Source organism: Hippoglossus stenolepis, chromosome 23 (assembly GCF_022539355.2).
Source record: "Hippoglossus stenolepis isolate QCI-W04-F060 chromosome 23, HSTE1.2, whole genome shotgun sequence".
Classification (NCBI taxonomy): domain Eukaryota; kingdom Metazoa; phylum Chordata; class Actinopteri; order Pleuronectiformes; family Pleuronectidae; genus Hippoglossus; species Hippoglossus stenolepis.
The window spans coordinates 9,149,014-9,171,660 of record NC_061505.1 but is presented as its reverse complement, the minus strand read 5'-3'; the positions used below and the strand labels follow the sequence as shown (position 1 = coordinate 9,171,660).

Here is a 22,647-nt window from a genome sequence, read left to right as displayed (position 1 = left end):
TTACAGGGGTTGCCGGGCTTAAGGGGAGAGAAAGGCGACGATGGGGAAAGAGGAGAAAAGGTAGATGTAGATATGATGTGATGAGTTGCTTTATAAAGCCCTTAACAGTGCAGAGGACTGATGTCAATGGACAGTGATGGGACTTGTTGAGGTGTCGATGTAGATGTAGTCGAGTTTGAGACACTGAATACTGAGGGAATAACAGCACACTGTGAAATGTGAAACATATTTTCTGCATCCTAATGAATTGATAGTTTGGTTCATGTAGGCTTCACTTTAAGTCTGGTTTCAGGATAGATGAACCCATTGGCCTTTGCATAATGAGTCATCACCAGTCCTCTCAGATCAGCTTTTGTTCTCCACCTTTGAATGATTTGCCATCTCATTCCTCAAAGTCACAAGTCCAGGCTCATTCTCAGCATCCGAACGTGTCAGATCCAACATGTCCATTGACAGCAGGCTCTTAGAATTCACTCTTCTGTTGTTCCCGTGCATGAACTCACATTTCACTCCAGCCTGTCGATAACTCTTCCCTTGCTTGTGCACACAGCAGTCGTTCAGAGCGTAGTCTGTTCGTCCCACCTTTCACTCGTTTCTTAGATGTTTTTGTGTTGTTTAGAAACTGTTTCCCATTCCTGGAACACAACGACAAAGATACTTCGTAAGTAAAGGCCGAACCGAAAGGAGACGGTCTGGAGGATTTCTGTAATCTGTGTCAACTGCTGTCGCCTAGCAACAGTTGGACACAGTTGGACACAACAGCCCTTGTTTTTTTTATATATGTACCGTCAGCTGGTTGATTGAGTTACTTGCGTTTAAAAGTGTAAGCATCGGACGTTTTGGTCTCGTCACTTTCATTCGCCATTATCTCTTTTAAAATGAATTTGTCACCGCAGCGCAATGAATCCTAGGATAAGTTGGCCCGAGAAGTGTCCACCTGTTGGAGCCATTGTTGCTAAGGGAGGAAAGGCCGCCCATGGAGGAGCCTTCAAAATCAGAAAGCCTCGTCACGCCACTGTGACGCAATCAGATTTTACGTGCAGCGAAGCAAATCGCAGCGTGGCTTCGCAGAGAGTTCAACGTCGGTGACCTTTGACGATGTCTGCTTCACATTCACGCATGTGTGGCCGTTCCCTTCGGTCCGGGTGTCTAATATCTACACATTAAACAACAGTTTTCTGCAAATTCATCCCGTTTGAAAGTAGCATCACATCAAACATCTCATCTCATGACGGCTGGAAACGGACCTGTGATATTACATCTGCTACTTAAATGTTCTTGTCACACTCTCATTTATATCGACTAACATTTTACAACTAATAATGTTCTATCCTGAAGGGATACAGTTTGAACTTTTTCGGTGTGTCGTAGTATTTAATTCTGTCTCTCTGGAGGTTTTTTCCCTGCTACTCTTTCTCATCCTTTGTGCCCTTGACTCCCCCTTTTGGCAATCAGCTGTTTTCCACCTCTTCCCACTGTATTACTCCCCTTTTTTGTCCTCTGTCTGTGCTGAGGAATGTTTTTTTAGAATAGCCAGTACTGTCTGGTATCCCCTCCTATCTAACACTGACCATGTGTCTTTCTCCTATACATGGGCCTCCCTGTTTAATCACTCCCCTCCTAATAGCAGTGCTGTCCCCAATGTTCAACAAAAAAAAATGATTTTAACTTGACCCAACCGTTGTATCCACAGGGGGAGAAGGGAAAGAAGGGCAAAAAAGGGCCTAAGGGGGAGAAAGGAGAACAGGGTGCCCCTGGATTAGATGCACCCTGCCCATTGGTATGTCCAAACTGCACGCTGTAGTGCAGTCGTCCCGAACAAGGGCCGAGCGCCCTGTGGCGAAGCAGATACCCAGCTTCCGCCAGACAACCTGACACCAACCAGATACCATTTATTTCCAGAAACTCTAAAACATGTCATTAAGTATTGATGATGACGTATATCTGGGCTGGAATGTGGTATCGGCAAGCTCACAGGGCAGCTCCTTCCCTCGCGCCCCCGCCCGTGTATCTGTCGTAGCGGACAGACGCAGGGGTTAAGGGTCGTCCACCTCTCTCCCAGTAACACTCCCAGGTCATCTTTGCAAACAGGGTTTCCGGGGATTTAAGGGTGAAAAGGGGGATCCAGGGCAGCCAGGTCTGGACGGGCTGGATGCCCCATGCCAATTGGTACAGTATTTCTCTTTTTCCTCAACCTTGTAACCCATGCATGCCTCCTCACCTTCAGTCACTGCTGAAACCAGAGACCGTGCATGACCTGAAAGCACAGCAAGCATGAGTACACATTATTTTAACCACAACTACATTACAGTTATGAATTCATTAAAAAAGAACACGCACCACCAGTCATCTCACTAACTCTCTGATCGCAAGCAGCCTCCTTTAGTGACATCCTTACAAGCCAAATATACAAATCTATTCCTCTAACTGAATCCTTTCATTCCCTGGATTAAAACTTGAGAAAAAAAAAATTCTGCTTACTTCCCGTTTCCTACGAGCTGATTCTTCCAGTGACCTTTTAACCTGGCGCTAACACAGACTCCCTTACTGATGAGTTGCAACAGGCACATGGACCCCCTCCTTTACTCTGTTAACTTCCCTTTTCCACCCTTCCTGTATTTGTACCAATTGGGCCAGACCGTGACAAGAGGGGGAAAAAAATTAAGAAATTTGGAGTAGACAAAAACTTAGAGATTCTTGTGATCATGGATGATTTCTTTTTCTGGAACAATGCTGTGTAATGCATGGAAGCTGTGGTCAAATATAGAAGTGATACTGAAGGATAGCATTTGGGTGTAATGAAGCATACTGTGTGTAAATAACGAAATGAATAATGGTTATAGGTAAGAAAACATCACAAATGTCATCTCATTTAATTACATCTCCAGTCATTTACATGAACCAGCTGCCATAACTTTCTATTAAGATAAACTGCTGCTTTTCTTATAGTGGCCCCAAATCCCATTGTTTTATATATTCTCTTTGCTAAAATCGTAGTATATATGTATATTCATATATTGCCATGCATGAGATATATTATGATGTGTACTGCATGCATGTATCTGGAATTTTGATTTGGAAATAGTTAAGGATGGAAAATGTCCCCTTCAGTTTACAGTTTGGGGAAGTAGAGTAGCTTCAGTGTCTCAGTTAGGCATGATGGGAGATTCTGTCATATCATCTCCAACTTTGTGATGCAGGCTTGTGTGTGTTTTTATTCATTTACATAAAAAAATAGGAATATGTGGTGTGTAATAGCACAAAGTCGACTCATTTATCACGCTCTTCATCATCTTTGTGTGATCTTCATGTGTTACCTGTAGCAAACCCTCCATTTCCTCTGCACTTCTCATTGTTGTTTTCCCTTCCCTGCTACTCTTCCTCTAAACAGGGCCCAGATGGATTACCAATACCTGGATGCTGGCAGAAGGTAAGACAAGTGTACACTGTCTTTTTCTGTTAAATGACAGACTTCAGCAATTGCAGGTGTACAGAGTGAAAAAATATTAGTCACGTCTAAAATGTTAGAAAACATTATAGTCCTCTAAATCCTGCATCTTCATCTATAGATTTGGAAAACAGAGATGTGATCTGTGATCACTTGTTCACTAGCAGGACCACGCCTCAACAAATTGTAATTTAAAGGTTGTCATGTAAAATGGATGGATGGTGAGGGAAGGGATTAAGGTAAGGCTGATGTCTGATAGGCTGGTCAGGAAGGAGGCCGGGCAGACGGAGGGAGGGAAAAGAGGATGTGGGTATGTGGGTATGGATGAGGGAAGAGGATGAAGGGATGAGGGAATAGGAAGAAGGATGAGGATGAAGGGATGTGGGAAGAGGGAAGAGGATGAAGGGATGTGAGAACATAGACCCTATATAAAGATGGATGCGTCGTCCAGTTTCTCCCACTAACCAGAAATGAAGTATCCCGCAAACAAACTCCGCCATCTTTAGCTTTTGGAGCCAGAGTCTGTACAGTAGTGACCGGGGGATGGAAACGCTGTAACGAGGACCCATCGATACATGTACTCGACCAATCACGAGTGGGTCTCAGCTGTCAATCATGAAGTTTCACCTCATTTTTTATAGCATCCATTCTGGAATGCTACCTAAAAGGACAGAAACCATCCTTAAGAAAAAATATATTTGATGTTCACTTTTGTGACTTTCCATCTGATCCATGTCCCTTCAATTAATAAGAGGAGGCAGGATTTATCACCTATACTGCAGCCAGCCACCAGGTGGCCATTGAGATGCTTTGGCTTCACTTTCGAGGAGCTGACACGTCATCCATCTTGATACACTTGTCTATGGTTTGGGTGAGCAGAGGGAGGGATGAGGCAGAAGGATGAATGGATGAAGGGAAAGGAAACGTTGGGTCGAGAAATCAGAGGCAAACAGAGCGTGATGTGGTTGAGACGTGGCCCTGCTTCAGAACTAGTTCACTTAAGTTCCTGCCTAGTGGATAATATAATACATTTAGCTCTTAATATTATCTTCACTTGTTCGAATCTTTGTGCCTCTTCATGTTTGCATGGATTTCCTGTTCAGTCAGTCGCCATAGCGCTCGATGTTTATACCTCACTCAACATTGTACAAGTCATGAAACACACTGAAAACGTCTTCATGTCATTCTCTCTCTGTGTTTTTCTTGCAGTGATCACTCTAACCTGAAACGCATGGAGTTTGTAAATAATGCTTCTTTTATGGTATTTATAGTTTTTTTTAATGGGGAAAAAAAAAAAAAAAAGAATAGTCCAAAAGAGAAAAGAAGAAGTCTATGTGTACAATGATACAAAAGAGGAAAAAAAAAGATAACCGTCCCTAAGCTGCTTCTACTCACATCGCTGTGTGAAAAACAAAAAAAAACAAACACGTGTGTGTGTGTGTGCTCTCTCGCATCCACGTCGTGGTGGTCGAGTTCAGATCCTCGGCTGGCGGCAGAACTTGTCTCTTTAGAGTCTTTGCATGGCTCAGAGTGGAGTGTCGCGGCCCACCCAGATTCTCGAGGGGGGAAAGGAGACGGAGGAGACGGAGGAGGAGAGGAGGAGGAGGAGGAGGATCTGGACTGGCTCTCTAACACCAAACGCTATAGGTGTTTTGTGTTGTTTCGTCTCACCACCCCCTTCACGCAGCATCATTTTCTAGAAGACTAAAAAAAAGACTGTGCCAAACAGAACATTGCACCCCTGACCCCCCCCCCTGCAAAAGCATGAGTAGTGTACTGAATCTATATTTATATGTATTGTACATACATGTCACTGTTTTGTGGTCGCGTCATGGCTTCTGCAGAGAAAGAAACACAACACTAACATAGAAAAACAAACCCAGAGCTCTAAATCAGTAATTTTTTATTTTATTTTTTTTGCTTTCCTTCAATCCTCCCAAGGGAATCACGCCATGGCTGGTAGCCTGAAAACCCCCCCTCCCACAGAAAGTAGACCTGTTGGTTATTGTTGCTTTATTGTGGTGCAGCCTGCAGGAGGGTCTGACATCTGCAGGGGTTTTTTTCACTGTTGCACTTGTGGCCCAGCGTCAGTGGCACCGCACGTCTCCGGACAGCCGGGGGCAGGAAAACAAAACAAGGATTTGGGACCGGACAGGTCTACTCGGGACCCCCCCCCTCTCTTTTTCTCTCGAAGGATTCTGCAGGGGAGTCGTGGAGATCTGCCTCTCAGGGTCAATACTGAGAGCGTCAACAGATTGCAATCACTTATATCTTTACTTTATTCTTTCTTTTTTTTGTTTTTTTTTTGCTCTCATTCTTAAACATTGTTTGTATTTTGTGTATAATAGCCTTTGGTGCCTCAAGCTTTTATTCATTCCTTTTTATCAGAAACTTTATATGATGTTTTTAATTTGAGGGAATGGTGTTGATTTCAGAAGGGGTAAGCTTTGGTTGTATTGTATTGAGAAGATGCTCTGTTTCTCATATAATTTTTTTACAGGATGTTGAAATAGTGTGAAGGTTGTAGCTTCAGATTGTGTCCATCAGCCTCCGATCTCACTCTTGTTTTTTTTTCTTTGTTTGTGTGGAACACATCCTGCGTTGTTCACTCTGGGATGTTATTTGTGCAGCGTTGTCAGTTCACTGCATGAACGCAGTTTATTCTTGGATGTTGAGCGTAAGCGTTGCGGAGGAGGAGCGCACAGTTTTGTTTCATGCAGGGACAAACAGTCACTGGTGTTTCTGATGTCGTATTAAGGCAGATTATTATCTGTTCCACCTCAAGAATTGTCTTAAACATATAGAAAACACAGAAAACATGTCAGGAAAGCTGCAATTGTCTGTTTCCATAAATGGAACCACAAGCTAAAGCGTGGCCAGTTATGTCACATTCCATATCGGATGGAGCAAAAATAATCGGAGCTAGATTTATTTTTCAGTTTTCATGAATTCAGATTCCTCCCGTCGCAGTTTGTGCTATGCGAGGTGACACTCGCAGTCTTTTTCTTCAACATTGCAAACGTATGTGTGAGTGATTTACTGTCAGGGCAGATGGGAAAAAACAAAAACCAACATTTTGTTGTGATGTAGCAGCAACCACAGGTGGACTGGAGAGGATGTCTGGTTCCTGTTTGATTGTACAGTTCATCTCGTCATTATAAGGAAAGGAGACACACAGATTATAATGGTGCTAACTGATAGTCGGCCCAGTTCACGTGCTCTAACAGTGGCAAGAACAACACAACAGGTTTCTTTATTGTTGTTGGTTTTTTTTATGTATGTAACAATTTAAGGTTTTTTGTGCATATATTTGTGTCAGTATTTTAAATGGTACGTTATTTATTTTTTTCTATAATTTCTTACATGAAGGCATTTTTGGTTCGGAACAGCATTCCTCTCAGTAGTTTTCTTTTTTTGGGCTTTGTTTCTTTTCCGCCGCGGCGAATTTTGGATCGCGCGAAGGCATTGTAAAACAGTTATGCTAAGTGGCATAATTGTGAAACAGTTATGCAAAGTGGCACAGCGTGAAGGAAGTTGGTCATTTTTTACAAATTACAGTGTGCATTCAGATTATAGGCCTTTATAATGGAATACATCTGCTTTTATTTAATTTAGTGCGTCAGAACGCTAAGTATGACAACAAGGTACTGGGGCCCGAGCGTTGACGGGCCCAGCCAATGCAACCACGCTAAACATCACAGCTTTTTCTCATGCTCTCTCTCTCTCTCTCTCTCTCTCTCTCTCTCTCTCTCTCTCTCTCTCTCTCTCTCCTCTTTGCATTGAATGTAGTTTGATATATGTATAGTGGATTATTATTACTGTACTGTTAAGATGTGTGCTCATTTGACAATAAGTGCAATTTATACTTTGGTTAATGTGTGTAGCATCAAATGCAGCTGAACTGTCACACGACCTGTGATCTCTGTAGCTCCATTTGTTCAGTCATGCTACCCTGTGTTACCACTTCCTGGAAAAAGAAAATGTTTATTTACAAAGAAACCATTATGAACACGGACCTTTCATTAAGTCTCAAATTATTAACTGTCCCTTCACTCATGTTTTAAAGTGATTTTCCAATACTTCATATTTAGGTTTTTTTTCATCTTGTGTTTTGACATCCGGACTTTGTTACAGTATTTGTTCTCACAAGGTGCTGTATCTTTAGCATGTGCAGCTAAATTTTTCTAATTGATTTTTTTTTTTTATTTGATTGATTTTGTTTGCATTTGTTTGATTGTAGCGTTTCCTGGATGAAGTTTCACATGTAGATTATTCTGCTGTTAGCGGAAGTGCCAAAATGTTATTTCCGTTTCAGTATTAGCAGAGCGACTGCACATTTGTCAGTGCTCGGCGGTCTTTCACCTTTCAGAACAAAGGCGTCGCTTTGGGATAATTGACTAATTTAGCGCATTTTTCTGAAAGACAGCACCGGTCTCTGGTTAGAAATCGGAACATCTCATACTTCTGTACCCTTCCGATGCACTGCAGCCTTACTGAAGTAACTATTTTGCCACATTCTCTCCAAAATAAAACACAGTTGTGGCTCAAAATGCAAAGTAAAATCCACTTTGTGGCTTTTTTGAGTCACAACCTCCCTTTTGTTGTGTTGTGGCACATGTTAAATTTATGTTCTGCATTTGTGTTACTCTTTCCTTTTCTTTTCTTTTTTACCCACTTGATTGACATTTCTTTGAAGACCCTTGTGTTCACACAATCTTATATTTGAAGATGACATTTCATATGACTGTACTGTTGGAGCCAAATAAATGCAGTCTTTCAAATACATCATGCAACAGACGTGTTTTTATTACTGTTCTTCAATATCCTGTTCACTGACCGATATATATATATGTACATAGTCTGACCACTGCTGTAAGGAAGTATACTGTAATATATAGTGGAATGCTGGTTAGTTAGTTTGTTAGTTAGTTTTGTTTGTATGTTTAGTTTAGTTTGTTTAGCTTAGTAAGTTAGCTTAGTTAGTTAGTTAGTTAGTTAGTTAGTTAGTTAAGCTTTGTTTGTTAGTAAGTTTGGCTTAGTTAATCTTTAAGAGGTAAGTTAAGTTTGTTTGGATAGTTTGTTTAGCTTTGTTTTTGTTTAGCTTAGTTAAGCTTGGTTAGTTAGTTAGTTTGGCTAGTAACCAATGGTAACATATATTAACATTAGCTAATTGGTGGAATTTACGACACACATGTTGTAGTTTAAATATTTGAATTAAGTTTTCTAACCCCTCTACTTAAAGTCCTGCAATCAAAATGTTAAATAAAAAAAAGAAATGACAAAGGTTGTAGAAGAACACTTTTAAAATACTGGTACCACAAAAATAATAAATGTACTTTGTTTATTCCACTATTGGAATAAATTCAAGTAAAATGGAAATACTCTGGTATTTTTAAATGGGACTTCAGTAAATATACTTCAAATACAGCTGAAACAACACAGTGTGCAGTTCTTCCTCAAACAGCTGCACAACACCTGTCGAAACGCCAGTCCTCACACGTCACTGCGCGCGCGGCACCTGTCACAGCTGGAAAATGCTGGGTGGCGCGAGTGTGTGCGTGTGTGTGTGCAAATAAAGCCGTGTGGGGTGGTATCACCTCTTCATTCAGCGCAGTGACGAGCAGCTGGACAACATCAGCATGGCCGCTGCGGTGATATTCGAGAAAAGTAGGACGATAGACCTGCGGAAGAAGCACATCGGGTAAGATGAGTGACATGAATTGCTGCACCACAACGACCATGCCGGCTCCGAAGTTAGTTAGGCTCCGTCTAAGTGCTGAAAAACAACTTTATTTAGGCTACGGTCTGTCTTCTAGACTTCCTCCAGAGACGCAGTTATGTCACACTTGAAGTTTGTTTTGTTGCAATTTTGTTGCAGATCAAACCAAATATATATTTCTTTATGTAAATTCATTTGTAGCTAAGCAGATAATTCAGTTATTTTTATATACACTGTTATATACCTCTTAATCTGCGAGCAGCAGTAATCATTTATTTGTGTATTATATGTAACATAGTCAATGCATATGTGTATATTCATATGCATACTATATTGCAGATACATATGTGTATATGCGTATTATATCACAGATAACATTGACTATGTATATATATATAATGTTGCAGACACGTATATTATATTTCAAATACATGTGTTTTTTGTACTGCTGTATACAATTGTTCTGTTGTGCCCTTGACTCATTACATTCTTTTTTACGATGTCATCAGAACTATATGCAACTATACCCTACAATGATACACTACACACACACACACACACACGCACACAGACGTCACTGACTCTAGCTCCTCCGCAGGCCGTCTTGCAAGATCTTCTTCAGCCATGACCCGATCAAGATTGTCCGAGCCAAAGGCCAATACATGCATGATGAAAATGGGTGTCGCTACTTGGATTGCATCAACAATGTGGCTCATGGTAAACAAACGCACACATGCACGCACATGAAGATGCACAAAACTATGTATCACCTGAAACACAAGATAAGAGTTTAAGAGCATAAGGGGTTATGCTGCCATTCAAATGTGGAAGCAAAGCGAGAGGTGTTGTAATAAAGCTGTCATGTTCTGAGTGCACGCCTTGCAGACGGGGACGGGAATCGTAAAAGCTGATGTCACCACATTCAACAGCCTTTAATTTCAGCTCATGGCATCCAGTTGTGATCTTTTAATCTGAGTTGTCATGGCACGCTGTCATTTGACATCACTGTAAAGCGTGTCATCCCGACACTGCGGACCAATTCTAACCCTGTGTGCGACTTCTCTTCCTTCTCCCTCAGTGGGCCACTGTCACCCGGACGTGGTGCAGGCGGGAGCTCGGCAGATGGAGCAGCTCAACACCAACTCACGTTTCTTGCACGACAACCTCGTATTGTACGCGCAGAGGCTGCAGGCCACATTGCCTGAAAAGCTGTCTGTGTGCTATTTTGTCAACTCCGGGTATGTCTGCCTTCCTTTCTGCCACTCCCTTATCAACAAAGATAACATCAAGGAACTTGAGCCATTCTTTTTTTTTTAATTCTTAGGCGTGGATCAGTGAGGTTAAGAGAAGGAACAGTGCAGATAAAGTCCCATATTGGCACTGGACTATCCCAGAGAGCAGCAATAAAGGTTGTTCTGACGTTGTGAGATAAGAGGGTAGAGTCCAAACAGGTACGGCCATCAGGCTGTAATCAAACAAGTGACACTTAAAGGTGGAAAAAGATTCTAGATTTATCATTTTAATCAAAGCATCTTGAAAATCTAAAAGTGACTGTCCAGCATCAGTGTTCCTGGTTGTTTTCTTCACTGCAACCTTACTGCAATGCATGTTCAGCATTCTGAGCACTGACACACACAAATCATCACACTGGACCATTGACACCACTTGCTGCAGCTCTGCAGTGTGAACAGGAATGATCTGGTTTAAGTTAATAATGGTACTCATAAAAATCCATATGCACTCAACACAAGACACAGTATCCATTAGTCATAGGGGAATAAATAACCTGACAAAACAAAGGAAAGGGTTAACGAAGGGGTGGACATCCCTGAGATTCCACACTGTGCGCATACCTCTGCTAAGGCTAACGCCCTATTTTGCCATGAATACTGCATCTGCACGTTTATCTCCCAGACCTCCCGCAAAAGCTCATAGAAATTGGTTCCAATTTTTGAGAAATCCTGCTGACAAACAAACAAACGGCATTGAAAACTTCCTTGATGGAGGTAACAAGAGGGAAAACTATGGCTGTAAAGTGCCTAGACAACTTGGCTGGCGTGCACACCTCAGCTCAAGCCAGCACGTCTGGGATGATGTAGCACACATCATCACCGTCACCCCCCCACACACACACACATCCATATTGCCAGCTCATGAGATTCCTGTTTGCAGAGCTAACTTGTTAATGTGCCAGAGGTAGATTTCGCCTTTTAAATCACAAGTTACCATATAATAATTCACAATTGTAACAAAAAAGAGCAGAACAGGCTCATTCTCCGCTGAAGGTCAGATACCTACAGCTCCTTTTAGAGTTGATATTTAAGTAGGTTTCATGGTTTAAACTCTTGAATGAATAAGTTTTTAACTCTTATTTTTTTACTAAGAAATAGGTCATCATCTCTTGTGCCCATCTTGTGGTCAGTAAAGAAAACACGAAACTGGGTCTGACGTCGGAGCGATATATAAGCGGCCTCTGCTGTGTATTTTGTGGTGACTGAGTAACTCAGAGTAACCCTTGCCCCTTTTGAACCTCAGCTCTGAAGCCAATGACCTGGCCCTTCGACTAGCATGGCAGTACAGAGGCCACAAAGACATCATCACGTTGGAAAAGTAAGTGCTGCTGCTGCCCCGTCACTGTTGGGGAAGAAACGATATCCCCTGGTGCTGCACCAGACGAGCAAAATTAAAGCACATAAATGACAAGGAGCTGTGAGAGTCCTTTTGTCATTGTAGTACTAATTTTATTGTTGTTACAGTCGAGGGAACAGGCTGATTCTGGTCCTGTGTTGTGTTTGTTTGCAGTGCTTACCACGGCCACCTCTCATCGCTCATCGACATCAGTCCCTACAAGTTCCACCAGCTGTCAGATGCTGAACACAATCCATTTGTCCATTTGGTGAGTGCTTTTTTTCTTCTCTCGCCCGTTTGCCTGTGTGCACACCATCAAAACTCCATCACTCAACTTGCTCTACCGGGCTGTGGCAGGCAGTTGAGTTGCCTGCATGTGGACACAAATGTGTGTGTGTGGGTTTCAAAAATGGGAAGATTGAGCAGAGCAAGATGAAAACGGGAAGAATTTTGAAGGGAAGCCAAGGTTAAAGTTTTACACACCCATTCTTAACCACAGAGGACAGATAGGAGTGGCAAGACAGGTAGGAAAGGCAGGTTATTACCAAATAGCCAAATCCTGCCTATGTCTACTAACGTCATATACGTGTGTAAACCTGAATTATCTTTCCCTCCTATATTTGACTGCACCATTTTCTTTCTCCATATGAGAACATTAAAGAAACTCTACCATCCACATTCTGCTCCGGTCCTTTAGATCAGTGGTGTAGTTTGACATGTCGACCTGTGGAACACCAGGCTCTTGTGTTACAAGCCAATGCTGAGGCAGCCCAGTGGTGCAGGTGACTTGGCTTGCTTGTTTTATTCATCATCACAGACACGAAGAAATTGAGCAGTGGTTCCAATGTCGACAGTTGAGGTCTTTGCTTACCCCCTTAACAAAACTCTTGACTCTCTGGAATTTACTCAACAGCTGTCAAACCAGCTATGTACTTTCATCACCTACAGTATGTGCACGTGAATGTGGATGGACGAGAACGGCCAGAATGTTAACCAGATGTGGGACCAGATAAACTCACTAGACAGATCATTTCCAGGATATGATGTTACATTGGTGCTGCAGAAACTTTATTCATTTCATTAAACACAATGTGAGAACACTGGAATATTTAAAGACAGATTTTTGGGCTGTTAACCTTTGATCTGATAATTTCTGTGCAGTTTTTATAAACGTTTTGCATGTTCCGATCAAATCATCACTATTGTTGTAAAGCTACAACAAATGTAAAAAAAAAAAAGGCTTTTGGTGCGAATCATCGATGGGAAATAAAGATGGACGACGTGTCTCAACTTTCTTCCACTGTACAAAAGTGAAGCCAAAATATCCTGCACACAGAATCGAGGTCCCGCTGCTACATCGTCTATCTTTATATACAGACTACGGTTGAAGTCATGTACTTTGTTGTTGTTTGGCGCCTCCATTTCCATCCTGCAATGCATTTTGTGAACACTAATGACAACTTTTGAGAAGATCGTACATAAACACTGACCTTTAAATTAATTTGATGTCCCTTTTTTAAGAAACTATTGGAATAAGGCTTTGTTCTTGCTTCCTAAACAGGCTTCGAGCCCAGATGTGTACAGAGGCAAATACAGGGCAGACCACGCTGATCCTGCAACAGCATATGCAGATGAGGTCAAAGATATAATCGAGAAAGTTCACAAGAAAGGAGGCAAGGTAAAGTTTGTGTCTCATATTGTTCTGCTATCAGTTCATGCACTACATGAATAAACACAGACACTCTTTATCATTTTCTTTCTTAAGAATAACCTGTTTCCTCGGGAGATGGCTCCGGATTACAATAAGCCAAATGCAATGTTATACAACTGGTATGCCGAATGTGTTGTTGTGCACAAAGGATTGAGATGGAGGGGGTGCACGATTTAAGTTGATCACTGATCTAATATCTCCAATACAAGACAATCAGAAAAATGTCACAGTGACGTCAGAAAAAAATATTTAAAGATTTAAAATGTCACATACAGTATACTCAAGCAACTTTATCAGTTTGGAATTCCATGGCAGGTTCCTTGTTACCCACGTCTTGTACGGGCGCTCATTTGATTTTCCTACTTAACTATTTTCCCTTTTCTCTCCTCTTTCACCTCCTCTCACTGTTCTCAGGTTCAGGCCAAGGACTCTCTCTCTTTTAGGGTCAAACACCAGATCTCAAATACATGTGTAGCGGACTCTGTGTCCAAACTTGTCGGCCTTTAATCCAATGGTTAAAAGCGCAACACCGAGGGTATGTCCATGCATCCAGCGGCGAGGGGGACATGCTGTCCGCACAGAGATTACACAGCATACGTTTAGCAGTTTGTAATGGATGTTTGTGCAGATGATGCAACCACAGGAGGAGGCCTATATTTTTTTTTAAACGACAGGGCGATACGGGTGTGTTATTAAATGTCACATCCTGCTGATCTTGTTTCAAGTGAGTACACAACTTTTAATTTTTCACCACTGTGAGCCTGAGTAACATGCGTTCTCTCTCTCTTTGTGCACTGCGCACCTAATTACTGAAACAACACTTATTGGGAGGGTCATCAACAAGCCAGAGAGTCCAGGACTCCTCCACTGAACCTGTTTATCTGGTTCTGTATTGACAGACCTGATCTGTTTTTTCTCTCCTGCACAGATTGCTGCTTTTATTGCTGAGTCAGTGCAGAGTTGCGGTGGGCAGGTTATTCCCCCCTTGGGCTATTTCCAGCAAGTGTCAAAGTAAGAGATGCATTCATGTTTGAAGAGTATTTGTAGACTCGTCTCACGGAACTGTAACACATGGGCTCATGCAAATTATGCTCTGACCGCAAAGTATGTTCAACACGTACATGATGCAAACAACAACAAAATGATGGACACTAATTTCGACCAGCTGCACCAGGATGCCTGTTTGATGGGTCGTGTATTTTTAAAATAAGATAAAAGAGCTGTTGCCGTTTCGCGGCCCCTCCACAGACACGTCCATGAGGCGGGGGGTCTCATCATCGCCGACGAGGTCCAGGTGGGCTTTGGGCGCGTCGGCACCCACTTCTGGGCCTTCCAGCTTCAGGGAGACGACTACGTGCCCGACATCGTCACCATGGGGAAGCCCATCGGCAACGGCCACCCCATGTCCTGCGTGGTGACGACCAAAGAGGTGGCGGAGGCCTTCATGACGTCCGGAATGGAGTATTTCAACACGGTAAGAAACTGGAATCTGTGAAAACGACAACAGCAGAGAACACACGTGATCTTTGCTCTTTGTCCCACATTGACGAGAAATGACACTGACCCGACCTCATCCTTGACATTAAGTCCATGTTCATATTTGCAAAGTGTATCGACTCAAACAATGCAGCAAGCTCAGATCTCTCTTTCTTCATATTGACTGTGTTTTCAGTCAGTTTGTGGCAGTTTTCCAGAGTTAGACTTTGTCTTTTTGGTTTTGTTATCACTTAAACACACAAAAAAATAGTATGCTGACATATAAAATGTGTGATATATTAAATGAATCAAACTGCATATTGGTCTGTTTCTCATGATGCATGACCTCCCTGTGCGAGCCTAACCTTTGGTGTGCTCTGTCCTCCTTTAAATTTCTCAGTTTGGCGGTAACCCAGTGTCGTGCGCCATCGGCCTGGCCGTCCTCGACGTGATCGAGAAGGAGGATCTCCAGGGTAATGCGCTACGTGTGGGCCGATACCTGATCAATCTGCTGCAACAGCAGAAAGAAAAGCATCCACTGATCGGAGATGTCAGGTTTGTAAACAAACACACACACACACATTTTTTGTGCACGTCGTGTAAAGCTAAGGTCAGGAGGTTTGTAAATGTTCCTGTGAATCCTGGACCAAAATGCAGTCAAGTGATATAACAATGAAACATTCAGCTGTTCTTTTAATGAAGTATTATACTGCACGTCCCAGTGACTGTTGGTAAATATAGTGAAGTGACTAACAGCTGCCATCATCATCTAACAAACGTAAAACTCATAAATCACTTTTGCAAAAATCAATATCTCTATAAACAATGGGTTGATATCAGTAAAAAGTGCTTCATTTTTGGTTTAAATCATCATGATCCAGAAAAAGGTTTTGGCAAAGAATGAAGCTGAGTGCATTTTTTGTGTCCCATCATGCAGAGGCTGTGGCCTTTTTGTCGGGGTGGAGCTCGTGAGGGACAGGTTGAAGCTCACTCCTGCTACAGCAGAGGCTCAAGAGGTCATATATAAGTAAGTGTAAGAGTATATGGGAGCTCACGTTAAAGTTCGGCGTCATGAAGAACAACGTATTAAGCAGCATTTCAACCAGGAGAGGCTTTCACTCGGCACCATTCTCTAATCTAAAAGCTCCACTGGTGTTATGATCAGGTCTGCTACACCTGTCATTACTTTTCAATCAAGACTTTTCTGTTTGTCGCAGAAGTCAGGACTCACATCATAGAGTACTCTGTCTGCCATTTTTCTTTCATTCAGCATATGCTCAGTGAATGATGGTATACACTACTAAGTTAGTGACCATTGGTTGTAAACTACTCTCCCAGTGCATTGTGGGATACAATGAGTCCACTATATAGGGTATAATCATTCTCACAGCACCACAAAATGGCAAATTCTATATATAGTCACAATACAGTTCACTAGATTGTCACTATATAGTTACTAATTATAGTGGCTAGATAGGAAATCGCCTTGTAGTGAACTATACACTATATATCCTACAAATTACTATATAATGACTATATAGTGAGCAGGTAATGATTTCGGACACAACCTTTGTTATTCATTTTACTTTATTGTTCAGATGTTTTGTCGCATTGGTGGAATCAGCAACACTTACAAAAGCTGCATCAGTTCAAGTGTGCTGATTGGCTGATTGTGACATCAATATTATTAGTTCTACCTGTGCTTTTCCTCAACTAGTGCAAAAATGATTCATATATATTGTTCCAGGCTGAAGGAAGACTACATCCTCCTGAGTGCTGACGGACCTCATCGCAATGTGCTCAAATTTAAACCCCCCATGTGCTTCACCATGGCGGACGCTGACCTGGTTGTGGAGAAAATCGACCACATTCTCACGGGTACTTGACATTTCCTCATTCGTTTCTTTCTCCACGGTGTCGCACAGGACGCCGTTGCCAGAATGTGTTGTCGTCTCTCTGGCTCGTGCATTTTTTATATAGTCCAAGGTGTGTAATGGCTAGAAGAGCTCTTGCTCATGTGTGTTACTGTGTCTGTGTTTCCAGAGCTTGAGGCAGCTTTAGGTTTGAAGTTGTCGACCCCGGTGAACACAGAGAATGAATGTAGAAAGGTAAGTGTGACTTTGCAGCATCCAAACACATTTTCTTTACTCTCCAAAAAACGCCTTTTATCCCCTCTTTGCATGTAAAGTGCAAATACATAATACTCAGTTTTGTGCTTTTCCACAAAAAGTGCAAAGAATCTCTACATTTCTCATTTTTGTTCACACCTTTTCTGTTCAGGATTCTATGTCAAGCTGCCGACCGATGAGAACGGACACCGTTATCGCAGCGGTTTAGTTCACAGCAGAGGAGGCAGTCTGCAACAAACCAAACGCCTCGCGTATATGCAGCACTTCGTTAAACAACTGATTACAGATGTCATAGATTCCGGAGGTGACAGAATTCTGTGGAAAAGGTTCTTTAGCCTTTGAGAAATGTATTTTTTTATGTTAATGATGTTCTGAATGTCTTTGAGATTGCAGTGTCCTCTCAGGTATATTTTAGGAGTCAAGCTACTTATTCAGCTCAGCACATTGAATATAGTTTTACTGTGGTACAACAACTTTATTGTGTCAGAAATCATGCTACATGAAATGTATTTTGCATAATTTTTTAATTTTTGGCCACAATTATTTGACCGTGAAGGGATTCGTGATTTTAAAAAATGTACTTTGTGTGTAAAACATGTGATGGAGTCTCAGTGTGGCTTTTGCATTAAAACACAGCTTATCTCATTGTGGACATTGGTCACTGTTGCTGTTGACCCGCAATGGAAATGTTTATGGTGACCTCTGCCTTCCAGGAGGGTCGGCTTGAATCAAGTGTAAACTAGTACTTCTGAGTATTATGTATCTTATTCCGCTCCCCCTCGGCTAAATAAACACGGTCACCACTGTTTGACCAGTCTGCAACTATTTATCTAAGTTCCCATGTTCTTCATTAACAGAGAATGGACGTGGTTCCAAAAAGCTAACAATTTGTTATTTGCGTGCTGGAGTGCTCGGTCCCCTTTTCTCCTGCTGCTCAGAGTCAATAAATGTGACATCGTCCGTGTTTGGTGTCGATAAAAGAACCAAGATCTGCCTCAGAGTTGATCTCAGGGTTAATTCTCCATACAAAAGGAGAGGAGCAAGTGAACCACTCAGTGTGTATATTTTGATAAAGACAAGTTTTAATTGTCTTTCCACATTAGAAAACAAGATAAACATTAGTATTATTATAGTAGTAATATTAGAGTGTTTGTCAAACAAGTCTTTATTGTATATACGATATAAGCTCCTTTTAAATGTGTATTTGATGAGAACATGATGCGAGTACTTCCCTGTTGTATTTTAGCTGTGTAGATACTGTACTTCATATACACAACATGCAGTGTTAATCCAAACTTTAACTGTACACAACAATCTGTGAATCAGATTTGTATCTGTATCTGAGAACCCAGTCATTTCTACTGTGAGTTTATAACAACCTCTAAAATCCTTGGCCTTCATTTGAATGTGGCCAAAATCTGAATCTTTAAGGCTCTTGTATCTTGTTGATGGGACTTGCTGGATCAATGACGCCACCTTCTGGAAGGATAATGACGCTGTTTTTGTGGAAACCAAGCAAGCAGACCATAGATCAGCTTAGCTTTATATCCCTTACAACGGCTGAAGTCATGATACTCTGCCTCCAGTGTTTGTAGCAGAAATGGATGTTTCTGATAAAAGTATGACAGTCATAGCAAAGAGCTCTGAAAAGGAAGATTTATTTCTCAACCTGGTACAAAACAAATGTATCTGTGACGGGTTAAAGGCTTTCTTAATGACTTCTTGACAACTACACACAACTTTGACATTATTCAGAACCCTCTCTGAACTATTCACATAGATTTTAAAACAATGGCTCCATCCCAACAGTGTCCAGTAACTTCCTCTGTCTTCTCCAGTGCAAGTGATCCACTGCAAAGTACTTTTAACTTCTCCCAAAGGAAAAATGAAATGCTAGATTCCGTAAAATTGGGAAAAGGTGATGTTCCAGCACCATGTGGTAAAATAGGTGTGCATTCATGTTAGATCTAACAATACAGGAAGAGGTCTGCTATGAATCTGTTGCATTAACTTGTTGAGAAAAGAGGAGGAAGTCACTGCACACTAACGAGACATAGCCAGCGTGAGTCAGTGCAGCTGGGAGGAATTTCTTCAGCAAGGTCAGTGCTTTCAGTCAGGTTGAGTTTATCTATAATTTTAGCTGAATCTCTGTTGAGCCCCCAAATGTCGAATGTCATCCGTCCAATCCGAATTCTTTGTTGAAGTGTGGTGTGTGTGTGTCTTTAGCCCATGAGGTATCCTCTGAAAAGACAAAAAAACAAACTTGTAAAGACCAGGAAATGACAACGACAAACATCTGGCAGTTCAGACGAGTAGAACTCAAAGACCAAACATGTTCAAACTTACGGCAACTTCATGCGCATGAAAACTCTGGCCATGAAGAAGCTGAGGAGGACACTGACAAAGCCAATGAAGAGCAACAGGAAGCGGTTGAGTTTGGGAATGTTGGGCGCATTGGAGCGGTCCAGGATTATGAAGCCCAGCCCTCCCATCGTGAAGAGGAAGCTGGAGGCCAGTCCCTCCATAATATACTGGCCATTTACCCTGCAAAACAAATGTGGCTGCGTTAGCTCCGCTTAATTCATACCAATTTATGTGCTGTAAATATGTTGAGATCATCAGACAGTATATAAAGATGGACTCTGCTTTCTCCCACTATCCAGTAATCAAGCCAAAATATCCCAGATATGAATGCTAATAGACCTGTTTGACCCATCGTGGGTCGTTCTGAGCAATCGATTATGTAGCATGAAACAAATAATTAGACAATCAGACAAAATACAAAATGACAGAAACCATCTTTGGGAAAAAAATGTGTTGATGTGTACTAGGACTGTTTAAGACAGGGTTTATGACCTTTACTACAGCCAGCCACCAGGGGGTAATCAAGACGCTTTGGCTTCACTTTTGGGACTCTGTCATGTCGTCCATCTTCATGTACAGCAAATGGTTGAGATGTGTGAGGAGTATCATACCTGTATGCCAAAAAGGCAACTGGTCGCTGGTGTCCATGCTCGTCCGTCATTGAACCCACACTGGGCGGCTCAACAATAACATCGTAGATGATACCTACAGTGAGATAAGGGTTTTGATTAGGCGTCAATCAGACCACAGCGCAACTTCCTGTTTTCAATCGGCTTTGGCCTACCTGAGGAGATAAGGCTCTCAGAGTCAGTAACTTCTATTAAATCACTTCTTAAAACCCATTTTTATAGACTAGCTTTCACGTGATGTTGTGTTTTTACTTGTTTTCTTTAAACCTTTTATTTTACTTGTTCATTTATTCTCAGTCATATAACTGCTTTTCTGTGACAAAGCTATATATTTATTCATTAAATTTAAACACAAAGTAGTATTTCAGACCACCTAAACCTCCTTATCACCTTGCATCCTGCTGATTGTGATTTATCTTATATTTACTTTTCTTGATTTAGTGGCACAGCACTTTGTAATTTCAGTTTTTAAAAAAGTGCTTTATAAATAAAGTTTATCATTATTATTATAATGTTCAACATGACAACAGAGCGATATATCGATCTTGAGATTGTGTTCAACTACAATCGATGAACAGTATTCACTTGTCAAGCACAGATGCCATCACATCTGGTTCTAACTTAGCCAGAAAGCTGTTGTTAGCATACGTGCTAGCGCTAACGTTAGCAAGCTCATTAACAAACACAACCAATGCAAACAGTATCTGACGTGATGATCTATCATTTATCAGCAGCACATGAAAGAACACTGGTAGTTAATGTAATGCTAACAGATTTAGCTATAGCCAGCTAGCCGCGAGAGGTTAGCTTAGCTCGTTCGTTTACCTCCTGTGATGAGAAAGTAGGACACGATAACGATCGCGTACACGGTCATGGCTGACGGCATGTGCAGCCACGATGGTTTCTTCAGTTTAACGTTGGGACACTCGAGCACAGAGAACGGCAAACTGTATAAAGTCTCCATGTTTGTACTAAAACTGTCGCTGCACCACAGCTGCTGATGCTGTTGCTAACGTGACGTCCAACCAGCGGCTCTGTTGACGTGTCCCGGAAGTATATGCTGTATTTTTTTTTCTTTCTTTCTTCTGCTTCTTCTTCTTCTTCTTGTTTAATGGCGGGTGGCACCTAGCGTTAAAGGCGCATTACCGCCACCTACTATGCTGGAGTGCGGGTCAGAGTGTTTGGTCGGCGGGAATACATAAATACTAAAAAATAAATAAACACATAAAGACAACTTAAACTTAAATCCTCTACATTAATCCAGTTTCTTTTAAAAACTCAAAAAATACTTACTATTTAATATTAATATTAATATACTATATATATATTCTTCAAAGCTCTTCTATTGGCTCCACATTCAGACCCTTTGAGACATCTCATTACATTAGGAACTATTAAGTATTTTTTTCTCCATCTTATTTATGTACACATTCCAAGTCAGCTTTGTGTCAAATATTGAAACGTGCTTACCTGCTCTAACTGTTCCCCATACATTTTTAAACCAGCCTCTCTTATCTTTTTCTAGAAAATATCATTAATTTTGTTTGTTCCACTGAAAACCTAAATCTCCATATGACCATTTCTCTACCATCCTGATTATATTTTGTATCTTCCCTTGGATTAATGTTACATTTTTACCCCTTTTCCATAAAAACACATAATGATCTTTCTATATCAGAACCTATGTCTGAGTACACATCATTAATCCTGATGGAAATAATTATTGGGCTCATCACACTGCCCTGAATTTCTGCAAGCGTCTCAAACATTATTTCTGCCATGTCTTCATTTGTTATTGCTGTTTTCTCTCCAACTTTTAATATTGGGTATTGCCACTCTCTTCGGATTCCCCTCATCTTTTTGATCATTCCCCATACATTGTTTACAGGAGTTGATCTGCCTATTTTGCTACTGAACTCTCTCCAACATTCTCTCTTTTCTTTCTTCACAACTTTGCCTGTTTCTCTTTATATTCAATTATCCTTGTTAAATTGTGGGTTCTCTTTACTTCTTTAAAAACTCTGTTTCTTTCTTTAATGGTTCTACTACACACCTCTGTCCACCATGGGACGGCTTTCCTACTCATTTTTCCGTTGCTTCTAGGGATTGATAACTCTGCTGCTTTTAGTACAATTTCACTCAACTTTTCTTCCACTTTTTCCATCTCTTGATTTAGGTCTATTTCCCAATTTCCCATCTCTCCGATTAACTGATGTCACCCACAGTTTCCTGTCGGATGTAAATTCGTCTTCAGGCTAAGGCTTTGAGAAGGTGTAACAACGTCGGTCTCTGCACTGCTGGTGGAAGCAGGGGAGGCTCCATTGAGGCTGCGATGTTCAAAATTAGCACTAAATTATTGGATTAAATTGAAAGGATTTGGAACAGCTCTTCCATCAATCTCTTTGCTCTCCGAATGCTGGGAATTTATAGAAGGTAGTAGTAGGATTAATAGGGGTCATTTGATCTGTTCTGTAAGTAAATATATAGAGGATTTGGGATTAAGTGGAATTACAGTAGGGCCCTCTGTATGCTGGCCATCTGTC

At 41.4% G+C, this 22,647-nt stretch overlaps 3 protein-coding genes across 16 annotated transcripts in view; 2 read left to right on the top strand and 1 right to left on the bottom strand.

Annotated features, from left to right (window-relative positions):
• Positions 1-8,233, top strand: part of LOC118102448 (collagen alpha-1(XXV) chain) — a 146,415-nt gene extending 138,182 nt beyond the window's left edge. For 6 of the 13 annotated variants that reach the window (XM_035148642.2, XM_035148635.2, XM_035148638.2 and 3 more), the window contains 4 exons: positions 7-60; positions 1,694-1,780; positions 3,392-3,430; positions 5,390-8,233. In XM_035148642.2, coding sequence (XP_035004533.1) covers positions 7-60; positions 1,694-1,780; positions 3,392-3,430; positions 5,390-5,416 — 207 coding nt within the window. In that variant the 3' untranslated portion in view covers positions 5,417-8,233. The other 7 variants (XM_035148636.2, XM_035148634.2, XM_035148639.2 and 4 more) reach the window with 7 other exon arrangements.
• A 600-nt stretch (positions 8,234-8,833) lies between these two features.
• On the top strand, positions 8,834-17,761 carry etnppl (ethanolamine-phosphate phospho-lyase). 2 transcript variants are annotated; one of them, XM_047338784.1, is made up of 13 exons: positions 8,834-9,149; positions 9,766-9,884; positions 10,246-10,405; positions 11,703-11,777; positions 11,970-12,063; positions 13,357-13,473; positions 14,435-14,517; positions 14,755-14,980; positions 15,383-15,537; positions 15,920-16,009; positions 16,730-16,860; positions 17,026-17,090; positions 17,277-17,761. In XM_047338784.1, the coding sequence occupies exons 1-13, from the start codon at positions 9,088-9,090 to the stop codon at positions 17,451-17,453; spliced, it is 1,554 nt and encodes a 517-aa protein (XP_047194740.1). In that variant the 5' UTR covers positions 8,834-9,087; the 3' UTR covers positions 17,454-17,761. The 2 variants fall into 2 exon arrangements, with proteins under 2 accessions (XP_047194740.1, XP_035004539.1); XM_035148648.1 differs by having other exon boundaries at positions 8,841-9,149; positions 17,263-17,456.
• Positions 17,762-18,753: 992 nt separating this feature from the next.
• On the bottom strand, positions 18,754-21,164 carry ostc (oligosaccharyltransferase complex subunit). The gene is made up of 4 exons (XM_035148650.2): positions 20,930-21,164; positions 20,087-20,180; positions 19,458-19,655; positions 18,754-19,352 (listed from the first exon to the last, which is right to left on the bottom strand). Exons 1-4 carry the CDS (start codon positions 21,066-21,068, stop codon positions 19,334-19,336), a joined length of 450 nt encoding a protein of 149 aa, XP_035004541.1. The 5' UTR covers positions 21,069-21,164; the 3' UTR covers positions 18,754-19,333.
• Between the last annotated feature and the right edge of the window lie 1,483 nt (positions 21,165-22,647).